This window comes from Terrapene carolina, unplaced genomic scaffold, assembly GCF_002925995.2.
Source record: "Terrapene carolina triunguis isolate 2854851 unplaced genomic scaffold, T_m_triunguis-2.0 Scaffold231, whole genome shotgun sequence".
In the NCBI taxonomy this organism is placed as follows: Eukaryota; Metazoa; Chordata; order Testudines; family Emydidae; genus Terrapene; species Terrapene triunguis.
The window spans coordinates 13,216,896-13,233,434 of record NW_020664582.1 but is presented as its reverse complement, the minus strand read 5'-3'; the positions used below and the strand labels follow the sequence as shown (position 1 = coordinate 13,233,434).

Sequence of the window (16,539 nt, the reverse complement as noted above, 5' to 3'; positions counted from 1 at the left end):
TGTGTGTGTGTGTGTGTGTGTGTGTGTGTGTGTGTGTGTGTGTGTGTCACTCAAAATTCTATTAACCCAGGGCGAGTTGTTGTTTTTTGGATAGATGAGTAAAATACCCAGTAATGGCTTTTATTAATAAAGTAAGGGTGACTGAGAAGATGTTATGCCTGAATAGGTAAATGTTCATGACTATATCATCTGTGTGTATAGATAATATAAGGTATGTTTATCCATATGTGTGCCTATGGGGGGTGTACACACGTAAATACATACTGTAAAGTTAAAAGCAAGTTAATGCTTATGTTCCTAAATAAGGGTTAAGGTTTACAATGCCATCTCTAAGCAAAATATTATCTTAAAAAATAAATTTGAAAAAGGAAAAGCTTCTCAAGTTTAGTGTAAATTAACAGTAGCCACTTCATGACACTGCAAACAATGTCTGGTTAGGGAAAAGGCTTTGCGGTCTAAACATATTTACCCAGTATGTCAGGCTATAGTTGAGTTGCACCGGTTTGAAGCCTACAGTCAGATTGTTACAATTGTGTATGTAGATTGAAAGGTAATTGATGCCTTTGTGTGGTGCATTTATGCCTGGCTCCAACTCTTTCTCTTGAAAACTGTCTTCCTATTGAGTTGACCATGCTGCTGAATTTATGAAGAGAGATGTTTTAGCAGAAATCCCCCTGAGTCTGCCATCAGTCCTAAATCCCCAGCCTGCTCTCCCTGGGAGACCTCATGACACAGAGCATGCCAAAACAGCTTCCTTTTGCCTATGCATTAGCAATCTATTTTACCTTTTTGACATCTCTCACACATAAAACCGTAAGAGAGAAATAAAATATCTGTCTCTGGGCGAAAATAAAGCTTTGCCTCCCTCCTGATCTATAGGATATAAAATAAAGCCATGGCTTTGATAGTGGCTTTTCCTTATGCTGGAGTTGCTTTTGCATACACGGAGACAATGAAGATGAATGAGCTGGGATTCGCTGCCTCCTCGTGGGGTTTGTTTCACCCTCTTTTTCTTTAATGGTCTTTCTTCCCCCACCGCTCACACCCTCTTTACTTGTCTTCCTCTATTTGTCTTTTAGCTGCCTTTCCCTCCTTTAAAAAAAACTTTTAATTTTCACCCACACACTGGTTTTCCTCCTAGCAATCAGGTCTCACTCACACTCACTCACACACACACACACACACTTCTCTCTCACCCATTTGCTACAGTTGTTTGTGAACTACTGGCTTTGGTCCAGAGAAAAGAAACAACCCAGGGGTAGACAGAAGTCCTGGGCACTGAGGTGCAATTAAAAATGAACCTACAAAAAAAAGCTGCCACTTCTCTCAGCAATGTCCTTTTATTCTGCAGCACTTGGGTGAACCAGTGTGTTCCTGTTGGTGGTGGTGTTTTTTTTTTTTTTCACGGGGACAAGCAGAGAAAGGCAGCTTCAGATTGCACCCTGTGCTTTCTGCAAGCCCAGTTCTGAAGTGCGAAGGATTTGTCAGCCAGCAGGAATGAGCAGACAGGCGATGGACTTCTGCTCTCTCCCCCTCTCTCATTCTCTTTCCTTTACGCTCCCTTGGAAGGAGGCTGATTCTGCCTGAGATTGTTGGTTGGTTGTTTGCCACTCTCTGCCTTTTCCCCACAAGCTGCAGCCTGAGAGAGAGAAGAGAGATCTCCCTCCAGGGCTGGCTCTTTCATGATTCCCCCTTTTGGAGGCTTTCCCTGCCTTGCCTTCAGTCAAAACCCAGGCACACACTCTTTGGACTGGTAATTATTTATTAGTTCTATTTCCCCATAAACAATGCATGAGCTTGGAATGTAAGCGACACCATTTAGCGACGTGCCATGAAATCCAGGAAGGGGTAATCAAGAGTGGGAAGGAGCAGACCAAAACAACAACAACAAATCCCAGCAACTTCTCTGAGAGGCGCTTCTTCCCACCCCAGCTGCAAACGTGCTGTGGGTGGACTTTCCTGTCCCGTCTCAACACCCTTCTAATCGATTCAAGTGTTTCAATGTAAACTTGGGACCTCTAATACATAATTTAAAGATCTTTTTCCCGGCTCCTTAAAACCAACCTTGCAGGGCACATAATGATGGATCTGGGCCAGGAATGGTTTGTAGTTCTACCGGCTTCATTACATCTTAACTTAAATGTTGGTTTAGTGCATTAGTCATCGATATCAAAATCAGCCAAATGCATCGCTTCCAAGACTCTTCCGGTGGGGAAAGTTTCTGTGCAAGAAGGTTTATGGGTTAGGGGGCCCGGGAAAAGTTATCCAGTGTGTGAGTATCTAGGGAACAAGCAGCTACTGGGCACTATAGTAACTTTGACTTGTGAAAATATAGACTTGCGGCTTTCTGAACTGCGGTATTGCGTAGTCTCCAGACAATACCTGGCTTTGAGTTCGTATCTTTCCCCATCCCCTGCAAACCCGCTGCCTCCTTGGGTAGGGCAGGGTGTGTTATGTGACCACTGGGCCGATGACAGGGAAACGGGGGGGAAGTGTAAGTCACTTTTTTTAGAGAACTGGCATGAACCACCCACAAAGGACGGGGAAAGAGGAAAGTCAGGTGGAGGAGGATGGAAAGCATCGTCTCGCAGCCCAGTGACCCAGCAGGGAGCCACTTCTGCAGAGTCCAGGATTATGGGTTAACTGTCGCCGATTATTCCAACGTTGTTGAGGTGTTCTTTGTCTGATTGCCTTGCCTCTCCTCGGTGTTCCTGTTCGTTTCTCCCCACCCAGCGCAAAACAAACTAACAAACAAAACCCCCTGACATTTTGAAATCTAAGACTCCCCTGTTGCCTTTTGATCAGCTATCCAGCTCCGGAAAACGGTAACAGGAAACTGACAAATACACTGGATAAATTCATGTTAGTTTCCCAGATCCAGGTGTGTTCTCTTGCATTGTTTAGAGTTTTTAAAGGTGTTGGCGCATATTAAAAGGAGGGGGAAAGGGACATTTCTGATTGCTTAAACCTCTCCAAGGGGTTTCAAGCAAAGAAACCGAGGGTGGGGGTACAGTGTAGAAGCCAATTAAGTAGGTTGTTGGCTTTTTTTCTTCCTGTCTCCCCTCTCCGCACATTACTGGAGGGAGGGGATTCGGACAATGCTGCTGCGATTCAGTTGGATTATTGGCTTTTGGGGGTGAAAGAGCAGCTGTTCCAATGACAGGGCTACAGGGAACAGATCTGTAAGAGCCATCGAATTTCTTAGCCCTGGTGTGCTGCGGAGTTGGAAAGTCGGGGGGAAATGGTGGGTTGAGTTGAGGGTGTAGAAGTCAATATCTGGCCCTGGCAGATGTCCAGGGATCCCGAAGTTTCAGGCTCCGATGAGCCCACACCGTGTACAACATTGGCAAGACAAATCCTGCTAGAACTTAGTTTTTGTATCTAAGAGCCAAGGGAGGTAGAACTGGAGGAGTTTGTGGTGTCGCTTCTACGTCCCAGGGATATATTCACATGCAAAAAACCCTCGCCTGCTTCCTTGGGTTCGGCCCACTGGACGGTTTCCTTCCCCAAATGGCACATGAAATTCACCTATTGCAAATACTTTTGTTTAAGCAGAGTCTGTGTTGGGGGAAAATCAGCCCCTGGGCACAAATTGCATTTGAAAGGGGCATTTAAACCTCTATCTTGGGCACTAATCGGAGACATCTATTGCCACCGATTTCCTTTAATGTTGCAATATGATTTGTCAAGGAGTTGCCCCCTGTCTTTTTTTTAAAAAAAGAAAGCTGGTTAACAGCAGGGATCAGCTGTGTCAGGAAGAGGAGTCAGACTCACTGCGTTCATTTTGTTGTTTATTTGGTTTTGCTGAGAAACGTAGCATTTACAACTTTTCATTTTATATACCCATTTTAATATCCATTACATTGCTGGTTATTGCAGTGATCTGAGAAGTAAATCTGCTTACTGACGACGATGAGGCAAACAGTAATGTACCAATGCTCTCCAGCGTTAGAAAATCGTCCATTTGGCCAGTGACTTTCCCTAAGTGATCTTCCAAACTATGTGCAGGCTGAATATAGAAAAGAATAAGAACGGTGTATAGATCGCCTGGGCCCCATATTTTCTCAATACACCCAACCCCACCAAAACCCTGAACCTTAGACACAAGAAATAGATTGTACTTTCAGGATGCTCTGGTTGGTCCATTGGTCTTGAAGGCATCAAAGAACTGGCTTCTTCTCCATGAGCAAGTTCAACCCATCTGCATTAAATATGAAAATAACAAACAAAAACTGGCTTTTCTAATTGCCCGGAGACTTGATTAACATAAAGCGAAAAGGAAAGAAACCACACCTGTTCAAAGACAGATCCTGCAGGTTTTGCCAACAATAGTGGCTAAAAACTAAAGGCCGGGAAAGGGGGGAATAAAGGTGACTGTCAGAGCAGTATCCCTGTGATCAGTTAGTAAAATATTCCTTGGCAAATAATTGAATTGCCAGCTTGCATTAGCAAGAGGAAGAGGGCGAGGAGAGGGAACGTGTCTGCTCTATTCACTTGTAGTGGGTGAATCGTGTTCAGACCTTAAAAGGGAAGGGTGTCCTCTTTCGGAGTGAGACCCGAAACAAAAGGCTTGAAAAGGAAAAGAAAGGAAGCTCAGGTAATCTTGGCTTGCTCGCTGTTGATTAGAAATCGTTAGCATGGGCGCTGCTGAAAGACACTAGCAGGCAGAGATCAAGGCGAGGGGGGGTAGAGGTGGGCTTTTCCTTTCTCCCCCACCCCCAGTTGCTTGGTATCTCTCCAGCTATCAGCAGTGATTTGGTAACTCTATGCCCATTACGTGAAGGAGGAAAGCCAATTACTGGGAGGATTAATTACTGGGAGATTGCAAGCCTCGTGTGGTGGGGCTTGTCTCTTTGCTAGGAGTGTGTCTCCAGACTGAGCCAGCAGGAGGACAGGACCTGGCCAATGTCCCCCAGCAGTGAAAGTGCAGAAGAGATCTCCCTGGCAAGTCAAGGCGAGCTGTTGCTGTCTTGTGGCGTTTGGTCCCAGCCCCTGGGAGCTTTTTTTTTTAAAGTTAGAGGTGATGTAGTCGCACTCAGCTGATCAAAGCTGCGCTGGGTCCGGACTAATATTTCTCACTTTATTACGAAGTGTCACTCAGGGCCGTTGCATGCCTGAAGATCAGAACAGTCCCCCAAACAGCCTAACCTAGGGAGCTATGTGGGATCACCGAGGTTAATGTCACGTGCATCCCGGGAACAATCCGTCTCCTTTTCCTGTATGCACCGCTGCAAACTTTCAACTTGAACTTTTCAACTCTGGCTTTTTTTGCGCGAGCTTGTGCTTGGTTTAAATGTTACAAAGCAAAAGGGGGGAAAGAGGGCAAGCAAGTCACTTAGCCCCCGCGGCAAGGGCTGCGGAGTTCAACACAGCCCCGAGCACAGAAAGGAAACTATTTTCCTTGATCCGTTTCCCAGGAATATTCCGCCTGCAGCCGCTGTATATTTACAGATCGAGGCAACGTGTCCAGATTGTAAAGGGAGTTTCTTCTCCGATCGAGCTTTTAAAATCCGGCAGAACAGCCATTGTGTCAAACCCTGGCTGCACCGCGAAGCTCTTCTGCGGGTACCTCAGCAGATCGCGTGTTAGCATAAGTCAAACTGCAAGACTCTCCAGTGCCTTCTGCCTCGAGTTTTGCAATTCCTGCTGCGCGCAGTTGCTAGTCTACACAAGTCTAGGTTGAGTCTATAGAGGGGCTGGGGAGACTATAATATTTGTACAACACTAGTGCCCCATAAAGGAGAGAGAGAAATCCCATTACCGAGCGCAATGGGGTAGAAAGACGGATGATAAACAGGGCGATGTTTAACTAAAAGAACGGGAAGGACACCAGCAAAATGTAGATTCAAACCCAGCCGAAAGGGAGGACTTCACTTTTTTTTTGGTCCTAAACTTAACATAGAATTTAAATTGATTTTTTCCTCATTTTTATTTCCCCTTTTAAAAACCTGGGGCGACATTAAAAATAGTCACAATGAGTGAGTTTGTGTTAAAGTGTGGCGATAGTCCCTCACGTTCCAACAATAAATACGTGATACAGGGTGTGTGTGTGTGAGAGAGAGACAGACAGACAGACACTTCAATTTCCTTCCTATCCCATAAGCGAATTGCAATCTGATTTTTTAATAATAAAAATTGAGAATGAAAACAAAGCTTGATGAAACTTGGAGGGGAAAAAACCCTCGTCCAAGAAGTCAATGGAGATCCCTCCCTCCCCCAGTTATACTGTTCTGGGTGAAACTCCCCTCGATTTTTAGAATATTTATTCACCTCTCACCCCCAAACTTCAGTGCTGACTTTCCAACTCATTGCTCACATCTTCCCAATAACAAGCCAGTCTCTCTCATCATCACCCCAATTCTATCGAGCAGGGTGTCACTAGAATCCGAATGAATGCACCTTTCTTGCCCTCCAAAAGAACAAAGAGGGGGAGTGGGGCAGAGAACCCATATGACAAAGGGGGGACACAAGTCGGGGTTCCAAGAGGGGTAAGGGGGAGAGAGTCAGAAAGGGACACCTTGTGTCAGCTGTTACAACTGAGAATTTGAATTCTTTGTGCAGAAACCTGTCCGGCCGTGTCTCTGCCAGAGACAGAAGTGATGTCTCTCTCCTCCTAGGCAGCCATAGATTGGTGAGTGACATCGTTTTGGTTATTCGGTGCAGAAGAGGGAGTGGGGGGGGGGTTGATTTGAGCATTTTGTCTTGCCTTTCCCCCCCCCCTCACTACAACGTAAATACGCTGTAAATAATAGCCTGCCATTTTCGATTGATGGCTGAGGACATTCAAATCACACCCCTCCCTCTCCGAGTTGGCTGGGCCCTCCAGGGAATAGGGCCGTAAATGCAGCTGGCCCGGGTCACTAAACGTCTTCCCCCGCAATGCAAGCCTGGGGCAGGGAAGGCTCCCTGGAGCCTGCTGCTGATCCCACTTCCCAGAGAAGGGATTACAGACTCCTTCAGTGTGAACGGCTCCTAGGGAAAGACCTGAGAGAATCTTCCCCACCCCGCTTCCCCTTTGGCGCTCCACGCTTAACTGGAACGACCCCTTCCTGTGTCCTTTAGCAGAGTTAGTTAGATCGGGGCTAGAGCTCTACAGAAACAGGTCTGGACTGTCCCTGCTCCGGATTGCAGGGTGTCGTCTCAAAGGGTGAATCAAACAACGCACAGGGAACTGTTTTGTCTTTTGTCCAGGCCGAACTCCAGACCCGAAGTCCGTCTGTAGGATCTGGAGCGGTGTGTGTGTGTGGGGGGGGGTTGCTTTTTGTGTTAACCCCCATAGAGTTCCTCCCACTACATCACGTTAATGACGCGCTACAGCAAGTGGCCTGTAAAGCAGAAAGCAAACTCTGCCTTTTAGAATCATTCGCCCCAGCCAGAAAATGGCTTGCCAGGAAATCCTGACAAGAAATCAATGGGCCTTTCAAAATGTATCTGATCAAAAGGCAGGTTTGGCGCTGGAAGTGTGGTGCTTTCCAGGCCAGTGCTCCAGTCTCCTCAAATCATTAGGGGGAAAACAGTGAAAGCAGGTTGTGATCTCTCTGTGGGCACTTCAGTAGTTCCCAGTCATGACCTGGTTCCCTCCTCTCAGAGTCCTGCATCCTGGGCAGACCCGCTTCGCTGCACATTTTACAAAAATCACTCCAGATCCAGGACTGTTCTTTGAACCAGGGGGATTCATTCCCAAAACGAAAGGACACTGACTTCCCATGGAATGACAGGGCCTTTGCAAAGCCAGTTCTTATTTCGCTGCAGCTGGAGGAAACCATGTTAATTTAGTGGGAGAAAATTGTGTGTGTGTGTTCAACACAAAATGTCAAGTCTGAGCAAGGGTGGGTGGAAAGTGAACACAAATGTTGTTGGTTGAAAGGCAAAACCAAATGGCACCGAAGGACCGAACTGGTGCACAAGCAAAGTGAGAAAGAATCGATGCTACCGGGCAGCTGAATGTAAATGTCTTTAAGCAAATGCCAGTACATGTAACGTGCCAGTTGGAGTGCCAAGCATTTTATAGAATCAGGTGACTTTATTAATCAATCTTCCTTGCAAACTCCTGGGCGTCAGTTTCCACTTTTCCACAGCAAGGCATCACAATCTACCTTCTCCTGATTTATCAGGGAAGACGCCTAATCGTTTCCATTTAAAGAAACAGCGAATTTTTGTTTCTCTGTCTGGTTTTGGGAGAAGGTATTTTTCAGTTTGGAGTATGAGAGGCAAACTACATCCAGGGATTTTCCTGCTTCTGCTATTTTAATTTGTGTAAGACGAGTCTGGGGTCTCCCCCTGCATTTAAAACAGGTGGAAAGTTGTTGAAATAGATACATTGAATCCCACCTTATTCAGCCTTTACGGAAAGAGAGAAAGTGTCAGATCCATTGTCTTCGGGTTCATTTTGCAGGGGCTTCCTTTGTAAGGTTCATTTCAGCAAGGGTCCCTGGTTACCTTTCCCCATGACAAACTCTTCGGAGGCGGGGTTTCTACCACCGCTGTGTATATATATAGTATAATCTCTCTCTCTCTCTCTCTTTCTCACCAGATGCTTTTGCCAACGCCTTAAAAAACACGCACACCATGGAAAGCTGATGGGCATAAGATGCTCATCTTCTCTCTCTTATTCATCCCTGACCAACACATGTCACTTGGGGGCCGGCAGTCAAAGGGAAGAGGTCCCTTGATAGCAGAGTACAGCTGTCGCCTTATAGGGTCTATAGGACCATGGCTATCCCAGCCATCCCTTCCCTCTGTTTTACATGAGAAGAAGCCCATATGCAGGGCGAAAAGGGGGTTGAGGGTGTGGAAAGGGAGGGGCGGGGGCTCTGTGGATGGATGTATTGATTCCAGTTTTTAACGTTTTACCAATAAACGCGGAGAGGATGCAAACCAACAGCTGCGGGGGGGGGGAGGCTGGGAGAGAAAGCCCAGGAGCTTTGGGTCCCATCCGGCGAACACGTGTGTGTGTTTCTGTGTGCGTTGTGTGTCAGGCCAGGCTTTAAAGCTCCAGTTCCCACAACGCTGGCAGAGGAGAAGGAGGAGGAGGAGCTGGAGTGGGGTGGAGAGGTCTTCAGTTTGCAATCCAAGCGCTGGGTCCTTGGGCTGCAGCCGGAGCTGAGAAATGGAACAGCTGCCTGGGTTTAGACAAATAAATAAAGACCGGAGATCGGTATCGAAAAGAGGCTTTGTGCCTGCCTGGATCTATCTGAGAGCCGCCGCTTATATACCTATGTTATCCCGCTACCGGCGCAAACTCCGAACTTTGTCTTTATTCGGTTTGTGTAGCTTAAACCAGAACGTTATCCAAACTGTTTCCTTCTCGGTGTGAACGCCCAATAGGTTTCAGTCATCCGAAGGGGACTAGAGTGGAATTCGCTGATGGGCGACAGGCTGAGCAGAATTGGGGTGGATTTTTGTTTAATGACGAGGGAAAAATAGATATGAACTAAACTGAAGTGAGACGGGTTAGGAATATGATGAAACCGTAACGCAGTTTTGCGAAAGGGAAGAATTAGCCCTGATTTTAGTCCACTTTGATTCGAAAGGACAGCAACTGAGCTTGCTTCCTTAGCTAGCAGGGGACGAATCCGAGTTCTGAACTACAAAGCAATCCGAAGTTAAAGTTGGAGTGTCCTCTTCGGATGATCTTTACCATAAATTGCTTTCCTGCAAATGTCCCATTTTTTAAAAATTTCCCTAAACGGAATGATGGACTATTAGAATTATTTTCAAGGAGAAAACAACGAGTTTTGTTTTAAATGGTTTTCTCTAGACTATTAACCCTTTAACGTTTTAAAGAAAAAAAAGCTATCGCCTTTCTTTGCTAATTAACATTCAGTCAAAACCGCTAGTTCGCAAGAAAAGAATTAAGAAGGGGAGGAGACTTTGTTACAGAAAATGTATTTGGGAATCCGAGCAGAATTCATTATAATCAAATTTGTATTGGAAGAATTTTTTTTCTTCTAGGGGGCAGTTTTTCAATCATCAACAAGTGCAAACTTCATCAACCTTTCTCCTCAAGATTTTACACATCAATTTCCAAATAAAGGCCATTTCTGACGCAGTTGCCATAGATTTACATTATCCCCATACAACATTCTCTCACGAGACAAACGTAAATGCGAAATCCGAAGAGAAATCAAATATTTTCCTAACCGATCAGTCATTAACAAAATCCCTTTAAGGTAACATCGAATTAATTTTTATTTGCAAAGAGGTTCATTAAGTAAACTACATTTATCATTTGGTTCCAGTTTTATATCACAAATGCTGGCAAATTAATCATATCGGAGTAGTTGATTTTTTTATAAATATCCCAACATAAATATTAAAGAACATTCATAAATACATATACTCGGTTGAAAACAAAAAAAATATTAATTTATATCGGATCCAAGCTATATGAGTTCTTCTGAAAACTCATAAAGCTCTGTCTAGAAATTAATGGGCACGTTTCTTCTTGTCCCCCAAAAAGTTCATTCAAAATCTCTTTTTCTCTAGCAGAATGGAGTGTTCTATACAGCCAATAAACGATATGATGTGGCTCAGACAGCAGGAGAGTTTTCACACTTTTCTTTTTCCTTTCCCAAAAGATGGGTCTTCATTTTTTTTCGGATCATAAATAAAGCAGAATGTTATAAGCTTTGTTTACTCAAAGGCAATTACCTTCTGCTGTGTAAAAACTCAACCGTGCTCTTCTGAAAACGGTCTTCCGTTTATTAGCCCCTAAACTTTCTTCTCTTCACGTGCCTTGTAAAGACGACTAATTTGTCCTTCTTTGAGTCTGTAAAATTATTAGCAACGGTCATTATATTAAATCAGGACACTTGGTTGTAACCTCCTATCCATAAAGATGCTCTGCTCAACAACAACAACAACAAGACCCCACTATTTAAATGATACAGACACACTTCTCCTCTTGAGCTAGAGAAGAAAAAAAAATATTACCTACCAGTTTTATCACTCTCTCTCTCTGTGTCTCTCTGCTGGGTGCAACTTGTGAGCTATCGCTCATAAACCACTACAGCCACTCCTGTTCCTTAGCCATCTCTTCCCCCAAAGTGCACTTCAAGTACCTTACCAAATAATAATTTAAAAACAAATGAAAATATGGCATTACCTAACAATTTTGACAATGGGTCGCTTCCTCTTATTCTCTATAAATGGGTCTTACTGTACCATCCCAGCTTGGGAAGGATGCTTAATGGGTTGCTGAGGTGGGAGGAGGGCAGCGAGACGGTGATTGGCTAGCCACGGCCGTGACGTGGGAGATCGGTGCATAAGGCTCCGGCGCCTAAGCTGCCGGGAACATGCAGTCCAGCGAGAAGCTGCCGGGAGCTGGGAACGGAGACGCGCGGAGAGCCAGACGCACACGCCAGACGGGAGAGAGAGGCTCCTCTTTTTAAAGACCTTTTTAAACAGAGTCTCCGGCCCTGCAGACCCTCCTCTTCTTCCTCTTCCTCCGGTTGGAACATTTTGGCTAGCGGCGCGCAGAAGACTTCAACAGAGCAAAACAAAACAAAAACAAAAAACCAAACCAAAACAAAACAACCAACAACAACAAAACTAACCCACCACCGCCACCACAACAAAAAGCATGCAATGCAATGTTGTCTCTGCACGGACAAGGCTAGGAGTTTTGACTAGTGGACTAGACAAATAAACAGGGGTAGGTAAAACTGTCTTGCTGAAATATACAAGGGGGCGTTTGAACGTGTGTCAAGAAGACTGTAGCAACATCAAGCGAGAGGAGATACATCTGGCTGATTTATAGTATGAAAATATATCTATCTATATAACAACAAGCATCTCCCCCCTCCCTCCCTCTCCAGGGCGGCATCCATGACAGATTAGGGCAATGAGCCTAGGTTAGGATCCAAAGCTCCTTTTGAGTCTTATAATTATTTTATTTTTTTTCTCCTTCCTTTTGATTTCTCGTTGGGAAAAGCAGATGCACTTTGACTCCTGACTGCTCTACCTCAGACCTGAGAAAACTCATCACATTTGTTTTTTTTAATTATTATTATTATTTTTATGCGCGTTGATCTGTGTTATTGTTGGTTTTTTATTATTATTATTTATTTTATTGGCCGGGATTCTGCTGTTGTATTGAAAAGCTGGGCCGCGGGTGTTTTTTTGTTTTTGTTTCTTTTCTTTTGGTATTTGTGTACCCCTGCTAGGACATTTGAAAGAAGATCTCCTCCTCCTCCCCCCCCCCTTGCTTCTCCCCTTTTCTCCTCCAAGGCTTTTTAAACACACACAAAAACCGACGCTGGTGTAATCTCTTCTTTTTACATTTTTTTTTTTTTGCTTGACATCTGGGAGCCAAAACCCCCCACTCTCAAAATAACCAAAGACAATGGTGCACTGCGCCGGCTGCAAACGGCCAATCTTGGACCGGTTTTTGTTGAATGTACTGGACAGGGCTTGGCATGTGAAGTGTGTTCAGTGCTGTGAATGTAAATGCAATTTGACAGAGAAATGCTTTTCCAGAGAAGGCAAGCTTTACTGCAAAAACGACTTCTTTCGGTAAGTACCGGACTCCCCGCCGGAAGCCGTGGCTCACAATTCTCCTTTTTAACCTATTTTTTTAATAGGAGCGATGGTTTTTTTTTATTTTTATTTTTGTATTTCCCCATCCTGGGCCTCTCCCCAGCACACACACACGCACACAAATCTCCTTCAGCTCCCTTGCTCAAGGTGATGTCGTGGGGAGGTTGCGAAAGGAGGGAGGGCCTTTTGGTTTGTTGCAATGTTCCCCGCTCCGCGGAGAGGGCGGGCATGAGTTTGCCTTGGCAAAGGGGAAATGTGTGAGGAAGAGGAGGGGAGAAAGGCGGCTGGGGTCACCTCTTCGGCTGGCCATCGCCCCTGGGAGCGGAGAGGTTCTCGCGGATCGTTGGCGTGTGTCCGTCCAGGGCCGGGCCCGTAGGCGCAGAGCGGGGAAGAAACTTCAGTTCCAAAGTTCGCTTTGAACTAGTGACTTCTTGGGTGCGCCTTTAAAGGCCTGATTCCTGAGAGACCCGGGCACCCCCCCTCCCCCATATGGATCTACCCCCGATCCTCCTCTCCTCCCCCAGAAAATACAAGTCAGAGAAACGAAGGCAAAATCCAGCGGAGGTTTCTTTCGGTGCCCATTTCAAAGGCGCGGGACTAGAACTGGCTTCTTCCTCTGGGAAAAAACCACCCCAGTCTCTAGCGTTTAATGACAGCCCAGTGGGCGCAGAGACTTGTCTAAATCAGCTACCAAAGGACAGTTCTCTGCCGCAAGCCGGCTGCTCACCTCCCTCGGCTACACTTCCGAGAGAATTAGAGTTTAGACCTAATTCCCCCCCGCAGTTCCATAACATTTTACAACTTCCCCGAGATTTTGTTGTTGTTTATTTGGGGGAAAGGGAGGTAATTCGTATTATTTAGTCTACCTGCAAACATGAGGATCACCAGACTATATTGTATTGTCATCCTAGACCCAACAGGAACGATTATCCATTGAAACAGCCTCCCCCATCTTTTAAAACTTTTAAAAGAAATCTAAGAATTGCGTAGCCCCCATATATTTAACAATATTTCCCCGGGGCTTACGCGGGGCATTAAAATGATCGTTGCCCAAAGGTTTACAGCGTTATCCTTAAAATAAGATCATATAAGTGATCTCTCCCTTGCCCTACGTTGCCAGTCCGGAGAAAACCTGGCCTAGCGGAGTTTTGTCATAGAGTTCTTGGGAGCCCTGGGCGTTGAAAGGCCCGGATAAAATGCAGTTTTCGCTGCTGCCAGGCAAACCAGTCTTTTAAAAAAGTCCCTAAAATATGGACCTCTGAGAGGAGACAAGAATCTTTCCCACGTTTGCCTCTGCCAACTGACGTGCATTATAATGACCAATAGCTAAAATCACAAGTGCAATTATTTGTATATTTGAGAGACTTTACAAAAATCACACTCTCTTCGGCTTCATTTAACTTTGATAGTGAGAGGAAAAGGCAGCGCTCTGTTTAGGGAGTATGATCCCCTCCTTATCAGGGAGGATGTTGCTTAAATTATATTACGGGAGGAATGCAGTATCCGCCTTGATTAAGATTTTTTTTTAACAGCCACGCGATCTACAGTAGAAATATCCACCCCCCCCCCCCCCCCCAAAAAAAAAGTTTGTCTGGAGATCCTTGTGCCCGTTTGCAGCCCCTGTGTATTCAGAAGTGATAATTCAATAGGAAATAACACATTTGCTATCTAAGGCTCTCGGGCAAAGCTAGAACTGAGGGAAGTCTGTGTGGAGACTGCCGCGTTAAATCTGTCTGCGGTTTTTAGTAAATATGTGATAACTGGATTTGAATAATAAACGTGTTTCTCCAAGAGGAAGCTGCCTGTATACAAACAAATCCCTCTCTTACCCCACCCCCGACCCAGCAGCTGTAACAATCCACATCCCATCCTGTATCCCTGTCAGAAAAACACTTCCCAACCTCCTCCCTTCCCGACCCTCCCCGCTCCAGCACCCAGGGCTCTGGGATGAGAGCACCCCTCAACCCCGAGGTGATTCTAGTGAATCAAACTGCCATGCTGAAGAGAAGCAATACCAGGGTTTCAACTTCCCGGGTCTGGCCTGGGCCAGTCCACACTGACTTGTCGGCGAGAGAGAGCCCGGACCGCGGAAATTGACTCTCTCCGCAAAATGTTATTCTCTTGTAAAAATATCCTAATTCTTGAAATTGTCCTTGGGGTCTTTTTCCCCCTTGTAAATTGTCCCCTCTATGGAAATGGAAAGGCCGTATCTGTCTGTCTCCCTTTGCGGAGAGCGTGTGCCTGACTCACAAGCACAAACCTCTCATGTAAATTTCCTTCCTTGTCTTGCTTATGTGTTATTAAATTAAATTGGATCTATTGATTTCAATATACAGAAACACAAAGGCTCTGATTTGTACTCGTTTGCATTCTCCTTTTTCCTCTGCCATTTCCGCATTGCCAAGGGATGTTCAGCTAAGGTGGCTTTCCTTTTTAAAAAAAAAATGGTTTAAAGTCCTCAAACCGAGTAAAGTGCAAATATTTGTCAGATCCGTGCTGCAAAACGTAGGTCCCAACCACAGGCTGCAAATATTTCTCGGGGATCTGTGTTCTATTCAGTTAAACGCCAGAGGAAGATTTATAGACCCCTGCTTTTAAAATAATTTAAATGGTCCTACGTGTATAAATGCTCATAGACAGGCCTGTAGGGCAAATGGCAACATTTATTATAAGTACGTGGAAATAGGTTATTTTAAAACAAGCATTATATTTTCATCCGTACCAGGAGTTAAGGTGTTATTGCAAAAGGCTAATATTATATAACCAGGCCAAAATATATGAACCGGTTGTCTTTCTCCTCCCTCCCCCGGAGTTTTTAAGTGGTGACCGATCAAATGCAAGCACCTGGCCTTCCTATGTGCCAAGCAATCCTACAGCCTTTATAGACCCAGCCCCTCCATCCAGGGCGCGCACACACAATGCAAGGCCCTTGACAAATTGATAACATATAAGAAATTCTGCTTAATGTTTATTAGAGCGTCGTTAATCAATGTGTCAAGGTTTAAAGGGGAAACTCTCGACAACCCAGCTCCAATGTTTTAATTAATCTTCCAGCAATATATCCTCTTCCCAGATCACTTCTTTTTTAACACATAATTCAGTATAGAGATACTATATATATAATGGAGGACATTTTCTGCATGGATCAATACTGCACTTTTATAGGAAAAAATGCTTTTTTCAAATGTTCGTTGAAGGCGATTTGGGGGGGGGCTGGGTTTATTCATTTATACAAGTTTAGCAGCTTTAACGAAATGTGGCCCTATTTCCTGCTTCATCTCCCCCCCCTCCCACACACACACACACAACAAAAAGAAAACAATTAATTTTGAAATATTGCTAGTACAGGGTCCTTCGGGTTATCCAGATGACGCGCTGATCCTGGTGTTTGTTCTTCCACCCTTTCTCTCTCTTCCTTGCCAGGTGTTTTGGGACCAAGTGTGCTGGCTGTGCCCAGGGGATCTCCCCCAGCGACTTGGTCAGGAGGGCGAGAAGCAAAGTGTTCCACTTGAACTGTTTTACTTGTATGATGTGTAACAAACAGCTCTCCACCGGCGAGGAGCTCTATATTATCGACGAGAACAAGTTTGTCTGCAAAGAAGATTACCTAAATAACAGCAATACTGCCAAAGAGAACAGCCTGCACTCAGGTGAGGAGACCTCTGCCATTGTCACTCTCCAGCCAGGCTACCAGCTGCCTGGCCAAAGGGTAAAATACAGCTTGGGTCTGCACAGAGGGATATCTGGCACTGGGGGCCTGATCCAAAGCCCACAGAGAGCTCTCCTTGATTTTAGTGGGCATTGGATCTCTCTCTCTCTCGGTGTGTGTGTGTGTACACATGTACACATAGACACACATACACACCATAGTATTTTAAGCAACCTGAAGATTCCAGGGGACCTCTTTCTTATCCCTCTTGGTGTAAGGAAAGTTCTACAAAATTGCTTTTCTTTCTTTCTTTCTTTCTTTCTTTCTTTCTTTCTTTCTTTCTTTCTTTC

The 16,539-nt window shown here is 45.1% G+C and overlaps 1 protein-coding gene across 1 annotated transcript in view; it reads left to right on the top strand.

Annotated features, from left to right (window-relative positions):
* Positions 1-12,346: 12,346 nt before the first annotated feature.
* Positions 12,347-16,539, top strand: part of LHX1 (LIM homeobox 1) — an 11,971-nt gene continuing 7,778 nt past the window's right edge. The window contains exons 1-2 of the mRNA XM_024195363.2: positions 12,347-12,516; positions 15,964-16,190. Coding sequence (XP_024051131.1) covers positions 12,347-12,516; positions 15,964-16,190 — 397 coding nt within the window. The remainder of the gene's footprint in view (positions 12,517-15,963; positions 16,191-16,539) is intronic.